At 44.0% G+C, this 12125-nt stretch overlaps 1 protein-coding gene across 3 annotated transcripts in view; it reads left to right on the plus strand.

Moving 5' to 3' along the window:
- ICE2 (interactor of little elongation complex ELL subunit 2) overlaps nt 1-12125 on the plus strand; it is an 825537-nt gene that overhangs the window by 24829 nt on the left and 788583 nt on the right. For all 3 annotated transcript variants that reach the window (XM_085648299.1, XM_085648300.1, XM_085648301.1), the window contains one exon: nt 1425-1529. In XM_085648299.1, the coding sequence (XP_085504425.1) occupies nt 1425-1529 (105 nt within the window). The remainder of the gene's footprint in view (nt 1-1424; nt 1530-12125) is intronic.

Raw genomic sequence — 12125 nt, forward strand, 5'->3', positions numbered from 1 at the left:
GTAAGGACCTGAAAATGCCCCCAACGTTGGCCGTTCCCCTCACGGCAGGCTCGAAGGATAATGGCAGTGTCTGAAAGGCTTTGAGCGCGTCCCGCGCAGCGGGGCAAGTGAGAGGCTTAAGTGGAGCCCAGGCGCTGCCTAGTGACGTCTACGGCAGGCGCCGGGCGCTAGGGATGCTGGGGGATGTAGTTTTTCCCAAGGGCCGTTCCCCTCCGGCGGCAGTATCGATGGTGAAAGTTCTACTCAGGTAAGGACCTGAAAATGCCCCCAACGTTGGCCGTTCCCCTCACGGCAGGCTCGAAGGATAATGGCAGTGTCTGAAAGGCTTTGAGCGCGTCCCGCGCAGCGGGGCAAGTGAGAGGCTTAAGTGGAGCCCAGGCGCTGCCTAGTGACGTCTACGGCAGGCGCCGGGCGCTAGGGATGCTGGGGGATGTAGTTTTTCCCAAGGGCCGTTCCCCTCACGGCGGCAGTATCGATGGTGAAAGTTCTACTCAGGTAAGGACCTGAAAATGCCCCAACGTTGGCCGTTCCCCTCACGGCAGGCTTGAAGGATAATGGCAGTGTCTGAAAGGCTTTGAGCGCGTTTTTACAGTCTAATTGTTTGCATTTAGAATGACTTTCATCGTTCTATGAACGAACGATACCTAGTCTGTTTTCCACATTGATCTCAGAAGTGCATTTTAATGATTTCTGACTCTTACGCATAGCTTTATTTGCTCTAAGAAAGACTCACCTTGGTGTATGGGCAGCACTGAGAAAACGTGTGTGCTCAATTCATTTCTGTATTGGAAACTTTAATCAATATAGATATTTTAATTTTAAAAAGTATGGTTTTCTGACTTTTTAAAGGATTTTGTTTTTACTGAATTAATGTATAGGCACCCACCCATTTATTTAGAAATGTATGGTATTGGATTTGTTTTATCACCCCTCCCCCTTATGTGCCCCTTTCAGTGTACATTGCTGCTAATGTCTGGAAAAGGGACCATTAAGGTGTGCTTTGTCTTTTTTATTTATGGTGTTGTTCCTCAATAACATACTGTTAGTAAGTGCAAAGTAAGGTCCTCTCATTCCCGTGATGTCTAGCGCAGTCCTTTAGAAATAGTAGGAAAAGGGCACTAAAGCAGGCTTTTCTTTCATGTGCATTGGTAAATTGGCAAGTAGTTTATGGTCAAACTTTGTTGTATCATCGTTGTCCGAGGTATGGATTAATTTACATAACAAATAATTTAGGAAGATGTAAATTTCTGTTTCCATATTTTCGTAGGTCTTATATTAGTTTTCAAACGTTGACTTTCTTGTCTTTTCACATTATTTCAATGTCTTTTTTAATATGGTTATAATTATGAAATTAGCACAGCATAGTGTAGTTACATTTGTACTCATCCAGTTGCTCTTAAACTAATCGGATATTTTTTCCATAGCGACGTTGTGCCAAAAAATGGAATTGATGTCTTCTTCTCTCGAGAATCATATGAAAAATATTCAATGTCTCCAAACCTGCTGGAACTGTGGCATTTGGCTAACCGGTACGTGTTTTGTTATTTTCATCTGATTTGCGATTTAAATTGTATTATCTTTGCCTGTATTGAATGCTATGTACCTTTAGTCTTCCCATCTGCTTGCTCAATTCAGAATCTTAATCCTGCTCAATTAATTTTTCATCGTGTCAAACAATTTTTCTTGAAGCATACCTATCTACACTAGAAATGTCTCAGATATAAATGCTCAAACTGAGACATACTTGTAAGTCAGTGATGGTGCCGACTTTTTATTCCCTCAACCAACCTTTGTTAGTAGTCTCAATTAAATTCAAAACTGCATCAAAGCCACACACACAGTGCCTCCAGTGACATCTGAATACAATGATATCTAGCCACACTTCTGTATGATTGAGTCATTTTGTTAGTTCTAGCATCCTGTCTTTTGTGAATTCTGATTACTGCACCTTTTTCTCATTTAAGTATCCGCAAGTACAGATCCTGTTCACAAGTCCTAATGGACTGTGTTGTTGGATGTAAAGCTGATAAACGTGCATTCGCTGGAAAGAATGAGGTTTCAATTATAAATTGCATATTAGTATATATTTTGTTAGACTGCTTAGAGCTGTTCAATTATTTTTCTCTTCTCTGAAAGAATACGAATATTGATGTGCCTTATAGAACTGTGAAACAGAATCCTAAGGGGGTACAACATTGCTTGGTAGTAAACGGCACGATGCAATGTATTATTGTTATTAGCAAGTAACAAACACATCTTTAAAACTCTGGGTTCCTTTGTGGCCATGGGCTCGAAAGAAGGCACAAAATGATCAATACATAAGTGAGCTAGAATACCTTGTCTAACTAACTTAGTCTCACTAAGGATCTTCAGGGACGTGCAGTAAAATCAACGAACAACAACTGTGGACCTGCTTGAATGTCCCCTCTTTGCATTAGTCGAGTCGAAACGTCGACGCCCTCTGTCCACTCGAGGCCTGTACCTGTCTCTCCGTCCTACACTCTGAAGATGCATTGATGCATGATTGAATTATATGATTTATTGTAACTGTTATGTTCATGTATGAACAGGTCTCTCAATACTGGTCTTCATTACCAGTTGTGTGTTAAAACATTTGAATTGTTTTGCCTAAACAAATTGTGATCCTCACCTTCTCCAACCCCACACGAGCACATCCCAACCCCTTCCCTTTTGTCAACCTATTAACTTAATGTATGAAATCAAGATTTGAGTCTAACTTTAAAAATAAATTCATGCAAGATGAATCCTGTTTCTCTGGCGCTCTAGTGTTGTTATTAGTTTTTCCTTAATTCAGATTGCATAAACATAATGTTATCCACGTGGGATTAAATACCAGTGTTGGAGTCTTTACACAACACAGATTATATAGTTCTGAATTTGCTTCTCTTTAAAAGAGTCACGGCCCGTTCTTTTCATTCCCGCATTGTGCCCAGGTCCGGTGACGACTCTTAGGTTACCCCATTATCTATAATGGCCAACATATATATGACATGGAGTTCAAAGGAACAAACCCAATATGAAGGTATCTATCACATGAAGAATATATTGGACCCTGCTTGATGCACATTATGCACCTCTCTGGCATATGCACGACCTGTAACTGATTTATGCACATCATTCAATCCTGTCATATGCCCAATATAGACATTTAAAACCTCTGATTATATGCATATATCAGTTCTTCAAAATGTGCATATAACATAGGCTCATGTAAAATGCAATGTCAAAAATATGTCTAGAGTATACAATGCAGACCCTTAATATGCACAGTATGTAATGCTGTGGTGTCTGAAAATGGCACTTTTCAGAGGTGCAAATTACTTGGGCATTAAAGCGCAACTAAAGGAGGTCTGTAAACTGCACATACCCAAGTCAGAAATGTCCATCTTTGCAAGCTTCTGTTTGGACCACTCACCCTGTATTCACACAGGCCCTATGCTCACCCTGCACTCATACAGGCACAGTGCTCGCCCTGCAGTCTTGAAGGTGCACCGCTCAGCCTGAAGTCATACAGGCACATAGCTCAGCCTGCACTCATACAAGCACAGGGCTCACCCTTCACTCAGAAAGGCACAGTCCTCACCCTGCACTCAGCAAGGCATAGTCCTCACCCTGCACTCAGAAAGGCACAGTCCTCACCCTGCACACATACAGGTGCACCACTTCCCCTGCACTCTTACAGGCACAGTGGTCCCTCTGCACTCATACAGTCACACCGCTCAGCCTGCACTTATACAGGCACACCACTCACCCTGCATACATACAGGCACACCGCTCATCCTGCACTCATACAGGTGCACCCCTCACCCTGCACATATACACGCATCCCACTCACCCTGCACACATACTGGCAAACTGCTCACCCTGCACTCATACAGGCATAGTGCTCACCCTGTACTCATACAGGCACAGTGTTCACCCTGCACTCATACAGGTACACCCCTCGCCCTACACACATATATGCTCACCACTCACCCTGCACAGATACAGGCAAACTGCTCAACCTGCACTCATACAGGCACAGTGCTCATCCTACACTCATACAGGTACACCCTTCACCCTGCACTCATACAGGCACACCACTCACCCTGCACTCATACAGGCAAACCACTCACCCTGCACCCATACAGGCAAACCACTCACCCTGCACTCATACAGGTACAGTGCTCACCCTGCACTCATACAGCTCACCATGCATTCCTACAGGCACACTGCTCACCCTGCACACATATAGGCAAACCGCTCACCCTGCACTCATACAGGCACATTGTTCACCCTGCACTCATAGAGGCACAGTGCTCACTCTGCACTCATACAGGTACACCCCTCACCCTGCACACATACACGCGCACCCCTCACCCTGCACACATGCAGGCAAACCCCTCATCCTGCACACATACAGGCAAACCGCTCACCCTGCACTCATACAGGCACAGTGCGTACCCTGCACTCATACAGCTCACCATGTGTACCTGTTGTTGCATTGTCCAGAGAGAGCAGCTTTTCGGGCTCTGCCTTTATTTATGTTTGACAATTTTGACAAACAATGTGACCACTGCTGGAAATTGGACAACTTTTGCACTTTGCAAAATTGTTCTCTTACGCAGACGGCAACTTTTTTGGTGGGAATAGTTTACGGCTAAAAAATGTTGTTTGCGACAACCATTTCTGAAACAAAATAACCTTTTGTTACAGATATTTTCTCCTACAGTTTTGAATGTAAGCAGTGTATTTCTCCACAACTGGGTTCCGTTCTCTGGCACTTTTGTCTCTGGCGGGAGCCCACATTAGCAGCTAGAGCTAGGTGTCCACCACTGCCCCGCCCCTAAATGAAAACTCTGCCCACCCCCACATAACTAATGCTTGTAAACAAAGCTCTTCATTGTCTCGGGTTCCCCTACTCATCCTAGACCCCCAGTCAGTGCAGTGGTTCACCCCCTCACCTCACCATCAGCATCCATCCCCTCCAGGTCCTTCCACCTCTGTAGTGCCTCACTCAGCACTAGGGTCATGTAGTGCCCCATGCGTTGCTCTGACATCGGCCACAGCACCTGTGCCTTCAGCTCCAGTTGAGTTTTAGCCTCTTTTGGGAGAGGGCTGGCTGGTCTCAGGGATCAGGTCCAGGGCCCCGCAGCACGGCCTTGTGACTCGCAGTGCTTTGTGCCTCAAAGTGGAGGCCACACCGGAACTGAAAGTAAAAGCAGCCCCTGAGTGTCAGGTGGGAGCCGCCGCCCCACCCTAGCTGCCATGGTGGCCCCAGAGAAAGGAGCAGAGCACGGGCAGCCAAGGCCTGGGGAATGCCTAAGAGTACTGGAGAACGTAGCACAGCAGGGGCCTCGGAAGGGCCCAGAACCGGGGGTCCACGAGGGATCCAGTTTTGTCACCATCCTGATGACACAACACTGCCTTGTGCCTCCAGGGCGAGTACACTCTCGCCCAGGCTCACATATACGCAACTGTATCCACTTTCACAGTGCTAAAAAACAAGTTTCAGATTACCAGGCTACCTGAAACTAAGCACCACCACGGAGTCTTTCCTGAAAGCAACTCCGTGGGTTTTTCTTTTATTTACTATTAGTGAGGCAGCCGCACTGAGTAGTAGACCGGTCGTGAGAGATAAGTGCAGGTGCTTAGCACTGGAAAGCACAGGCACAAATTAAGCACTGTTGCTGACGCATTCCTATTTTTCCAACATGACTTCTTGCTATTCCCTGTGTTTCCAATGTTGTGTCAATCATGGTATAGATGTGTTTAAGTTATTCTTAAATCTTTTGCTTCATTTGAGAGCTCGTTACCCTTGAAAACAACTGTGAAATTGTTAATGTACTGTGTCCACAGACCAGTTGTTTTTAATTATTGTTAAGACACTTTGGTGGACCTGTGCTCTTTAAGTACCTTTTGGATTGGATTGGGGTTTCAGGTGCAGAAAGAAACTCAATATACTGCTAATTGCACTTACCTGCAAGGGTTTCTTGTTTTATTTCAGTAACACAAGTCTTGAAACATAAGTGCAACTTAGAACATTCTTTATTTTTAACTGCTCTTTGATAACTAGAAGTGTATTTTTAGAAATATATATGTATTGAAACTGTTATTGTGTTGTAGTCTTATTGCCGTCATTTATTTATTTTTGTGCCTGAAACTAACACAGAGACAGTGTTTCAAACTCTTTCAGGCGAGCGGGGAGCACCCTAAGGTTGCTGTCACTTTTCAGCTATGTCTATTTACTCAACAAACAGCTTGCTACTTACGCTTCATGATCATTTTATTACTCACCTTGCCAACTAGAGATACATTTCTGAGGACTTGTGATACCAATAGTGCCTGCTAGCGATGGCATTCTGGACATAACAGTTATTATAACTCCTTGCATACTGCTGTATTTCTTATGATCCATGCTGTACATCAAGTAGCTAGTGGGATGATATCATTGTTTTAACTAATGATTATAGAAGTTTAAAGAGGGTGGTGCTCTAGCTTGTGGTGGCCCACACTGCTTTCTGTGCAAGTTTATGCTATGTCTTGCATATACAGGAGTTCCCAGCACTCCCTCCGGGGGATGTAAGGAAAATGTGCGCTTTCCCCTTTCGGTGCTTGTGTTGGTATGGCTAGTGCCCACAACACGAAAGGCGCCAAACTGCAACATGGACACATCACAATTTTTCCCTGAAAACTGATTTTTATTGCAATGTGGCTAGATTTGCATTTTGGGCCCTAACTCAGCCGGCACCTAGGAAAACTTAGCAAACCTGCACATTTTAAGGTTGCGCTTCGATCAACTTGTTATATCTCTTCTGTGGGGTTTGGCGTCACCACAAATTGCCATTGGCTGTTATCTGGGCCATTTACAAATGCTGGCTTGTTGTTGGTGCATTTGCTTACATGTCTCTCCTTTTTGGGCTTAGCTCGCCCGCCAGTGATTTCACCAAGAGATCGTTTTGTTTGGCCTTCACACTGTACAGTGTGTGATGGCCCCTCCTCCCACCCGTCTGATTTATTTATATCTGTGTTTTTTGCCTGCGCTCAGCACGGCCGCCTGCATGCCTGACATAAGAGCAGCAACTGCGCCCGTGAGAGCCTTGCTTTTTATTTTCGTGTTCCCAGCTCTTGTTGCGAGGAGCACCCATGGCTTTGGGTGCCCTGGTGGCTGCGGGGAAAGGCAATATCTTTGCAAATGTTTATTCCACGTTTGTAGTCGCAGCGGGCTGGTGCGCAGGAGACAGAGCAGTGTTTACAGCTTGCTCTTACTCGATTCATGTGTAACTTCTGGCTTGCAGGTCTCTTTTATAACTGATTACACACAGTCTAAGTGAAACGTAAGGAGGGAAAGCAGTAGTGTTGCTGCAGCCCACGATGCTGCTGGGAGTTCACTTCATTCTGGGCTGACTTGGATGTGTGCGTGTGCTCACCTGCGTTTGAATTTCACAGCAAGAGGTCCCATTTGTTTGCTGTCCAATTTGTCATATGCTATGCTTTTTAGTTGAGCTATTTTTTTTTATTATTTTTTTTACACCGGGCTGCGCTTGAAACACGATCTAATCTGGAATGTGGTGCTATGAACTGATTTTTTTTCCTTTCATTTTTGAGAGAGGAGAGAGTGGATTTAGGAAGTGAGAGGCAGCAATCAGCATAGTGCACACGCTCCCTGTTCGGGATCAACTCCTTCGTGCCATGCCTCTGAGTAGAAAGTTCAGAGATTGTAACACCATAGGCAGACAGGAGAAGCATCTTCCACCATTCTAGTAAGCGATGCGTGTTTCTTTTTCTAGTTTTTCATTCCGAAAGGGACACAGACTTCACCTTTTAAATGACCCCTCTCAGGATATTTAACTCAAAGTGGAAAATGATTACAAATGTAAGCTGTTTAAATTTATGCCTATGAAAAAATGTAACTATAAATGTTGAATTTTATTTTAACACTAGAGTATAATTGTTGCCAGCAATCCTTTTTCTTCGTTAACATTTGGTTTCTTCTATTGTAAAAGCATGGTGGTTGGAGGCCGTTTTTAGGTCTCACCTGAGCCAGCGCATGCGTTGCTCTGCGAGACATTTAGTAAGCGGGGTTTTCAAAGTGCTACCCCATGCTTTTGATGGTCTAGCACTTGCGTTCACACGAGCGTGCACGCACGCACCCGCCAGCTTTCACCGTCCGAGGCGCCATCTGGACCGCAATCAGTTTCACTTTCACATTCCACTTTAATGCGCACACACAACTCCCGTTCACGGCCGCACGTCTTGTTTTTTTAAAACTTTTAGCACGAGGAGCACAAGCTGTTTGCTCTCTGTACCCTTAAGTGCCTCCATGGCTTTCTCGTCCCCTCATAATCTCCATTACACTCTAATTTGGTTTGCTTTTTTAATTTTTAAAACCTTTTCCAGCTCCTAAGTTGCTCTCCTGCCACTCCCTGATCGCCTTTGTGTCTGTATCTCAGTCGTTCAGTTTCACGCTTGCCCCTCCCAACCCTAGAACTCCACTGTTTTCCTAGCTGTCCTCTTTCTTACACATGTATTTTTTTAAACTCTTTTAGAGGGCTCAACAGCTGCAATTTGCTCTTTTCTCTATAATGTGATTTCAAGCACTTCTATTAAAAACAAAAAACACCACTCTAATGTGGATGTTGGAACAGTTATTCAAATTAAAAAAAAGCAACAGGGCTACAGTGTCACGGCATTTGAATTAACATGCGCGGTGACGCTTACACGCACATATCATGCTCAGTCCAGCCGCTTTGCATTTTTTTTTTCCGCCAATGCTATTGAGCATCGGCAAAAGCTTTTTCTTCTTTTGGCCAGTGCTCTCAGCTTTGGCAAAAAGGATAGGCAAAGTCAAAAGGTTGGCTAACACATTTCAACGGAGAGAACAGTAGGCTTTGACATGGCTTGTTTTTAATTTACTCTTTACGCGCACGCGTGCGCACACAACTCTCTCACCACTCGTATGTTTTTTTTTGTTTTGTTTGGCGCGCGCCATCCATCCTGCTTGTCTTTTTCTCTAAGCAGGTCTTGATGTGTATGCCGCTGCTCTAATTTCATGAGTGCTCGGGCCAACCACGGTATCTGAAGTCGTTAGCTCCTGCCTGTGTGTAACCTGAGAGCTTCACTAGCTCTACTTTGCACTGCGACTTTATCACTTCGACTGCACTTTGTGCAGTATATTCTGGGCATACTGCTCAGAAGACGGGGTTGCCGTAGGAGCAAAGCAGACGGAGATGTAGAGTCGTGTTATGTCAATATGCCCCCGGTGGCCAGGAAGATTTATGCAAATGCCACTTAACCGTTTCCTTTTAGCTCGTGGTGGTTGTTTGGACTCCAGGAAATCTAGACTGCTGCCTGGTATATCAAATCACTTTTGACAAAAACTGCAACCCCTTTCTGCCTACGAGCACCACTCGTTTCTTAAGACGTCTGTGGTAGTTTTGAAGGTCTGTTGTGGTTTGCCCGCGCAGACGGTAGCTGTAACCTGCAGATGCGGTAAAAGTGAGCTGTAAATAATTCCGATATTGCATACGTCTGCATTCCACACCTTGCTCTAAATAAGGGCCCGCAAGAAATGATTTGACACGACTTAAGTAACGTCATTTACCTGCGTCACCATGTCTGTAAAGTAGTAAATAGTATTCAATTGGCAGTGTGAGGAAGTAGCACAAACCAGTGCGACTGATAGCTAAATTCATTTATAAAATTACCTCTCTGCTAAGTTACTTGAAGAAACCATTATTTAACTGCAGCAATAATGTGTTGTAAAACAGATCGTGTTTTCCTATTTACAGGAGCTTTTTAAACAGCAATAAATCGCTTCTTTGTTTGATAGCTGTGCAGTTTCTTGCAATCTTGTGTGAAGTGCGGAGACAACTGTGCTTTATGGTCTGTTTTAGTTCATGCTTATAGAAAGGTGCTGGAATGCGTACTTAAACGAACAGCGGTGTTTGATGTGCGGGTTTTCGTCACCGAGATTTAATTTATCCTAATGCATTGTGATTTGTTATTCTAATCTATGCTGAGTGAAAGGCGCATGCACAGGACGCTGCTGGCTCCTATTAGCCAAAGCAGTTGGAATTAACCTCCCTGTGAAAGCTTTGGGATGCAGACTCGAGCTTGAGGAATGTGTTTGGCTGCCAAAACGCTGCAGCGCTACTTTTATTTGTACCCTTCTTCTTTTTAATTTAGTGTGGTGTTAGATACCCGAATTGAAGGCAATAATCTGGAAATGTCTTGTAGATATCCGTTTATGGCGCATTCATCTTCCATAGATCATACAAGTGGTTGGTATCTGAGCATGGTTTGAGCTTCTGCATGAGGCCACGTTAAACATAAATATTGGCAAATCCATGTGTCCCTTTTGGGGGCTGTAGTCTTTACCAAAGCCTTTTGGTAATGGGCAAGATGCTGTGCAGAATAGCCAAAAGTACAATCTAAAACAAGCATTGGCATAGCCAATAGGTCTCCCCTTTGGGACCTTATACGTGTTTAACCATGCAACAGTTTATGTTGTTGCACTAAGGATATTGTGCTGCATAACTAAATACTTATAAGGTCCCAAAGGCGAGACCTATTGGCTATGCCAATGCTTGTTTTCCTTACATGCAGAAAAATGAAGCATTTTTCGTTTGCCTGCTGTTTTACCTTTGGAGGACACATAATTCCTTAACTCTCCTACAGCATGATTTATTGCTGCATTGGTACAAGAATCGGGGGAGGAGGGTGACTTTCATTTAATTCCTGGTTCTAAGTTAAGGCGTTGTCATACATTATATTTAAGGATAAATGTTTTTACTTATTTGCTTTTTATGGTGCTGTTAGAAGCTTCGGTTGCAAACTAGTTTTCAGGTCCTACCTTTCTCTTTTAAAGAAACAGGGGGACTGTAATTGAAAAAAACAAAAGGGAAAGGTGGTGGGCAGCATTCTTCAATGACTGTTGAATTTTGTTTTCTTTTTCCTAGTTCTAGAAAGAGAACAAATAAGAGTTTTCTTCAAAATATGTGTGCAGCTAGTTGCTTTACTTACTTATTTTTTTTTTTTTTTTACATTTTGTTTATTGGCATTTAAGGAACTTACTACGTTTTAATTGACCCTTATCATACATCGGTATGTAATTATTACAAGGACTAGAACAGTCCACATACATTATTAAACAACATTACATTGAGCAAATATCCGTTCCGCTACGCCACCTTGCATTTTACAACTAGGATAACTATATAGTTACCCAACTACCCATCTCCCACTCCCTTCCAACCTCAGTTCCAACAACATTTCAGCGTCACCTTCCCTTTTACATTACCCATAGTCCTTATAGTTCTTGGCGCTCACTATATTGCTACCCCACTGTCTAGTGAGGTATAATGCGTCATTGTCCGTCTTGTGGGGAATTGCGTATAAGGGATGGTATCGGTGGAGTTTGTGATTCCTTTATATCCGCCAGCATGGTCGCCCAAGCCCGCATATTGTCCTTCAATTTCTCATCTCGTCTCACCCTCTTCATTCTTACTGCTTCCGCCGCTGCCCATTCCCCCAGATCTTTCAACCACATCTCAATCTGCAGAGGAGCAGTGCCCATCCACGATACAGCAATACGCTGTTTGGCCAATGCCAACCCAAGCATTACAAACCTCCTGCTTAGTTTATTTTTCTTTGGAGCAGGCAAGAGACTCAACAGCACCTCCCATACACCTTTGGGCACGGACCATCCCTTTGCCTCCTGTATTTTTCCCAGGACTGAGGTCCAATACTGAGACAGCATCAGGCACGTCTAAACCATATGAATAAAATCCGAGGCAGCAGCTTTGCATCTTGGGCTGCTATCAGATCTAGTCAGGAAGATTTTGCTAAGTGTTTTAGGGGTGAGGTATGCCTGGTGTACGAAATTATATTGGACTAATTTAAACCTGACATTAGAGTTGACAGCTTTGACCCCTTCATGCACTTTTATCCAGTCTTATTTGGATAAGGGCTCCCCCAGTATCTCCTCCCACCTACCCTGAACCAGAAGGGGTGCACTGGTCAGATCTTCACGCAGCGCTCTATACAGGTGCGTGATGAAGCGCCTCCCCTGTGCCATATATAACATAACCTGTAACACCCTTGTTACCGCAGGTTCATCTGGG

The sequence above is a fragment of the Triturus cristatus genome, chromosome 3_2 (assembly GCF_964204655.1).
Source record: "Triturus cristatus chromosome 3_2, aTriCri1.1, whole genome shotgun sequence".
NCBI lineage: Eukaryota > Metazoa > Chordata > Amphibia > Caudata > Salamandridae > Triturus > Triturus cristatus.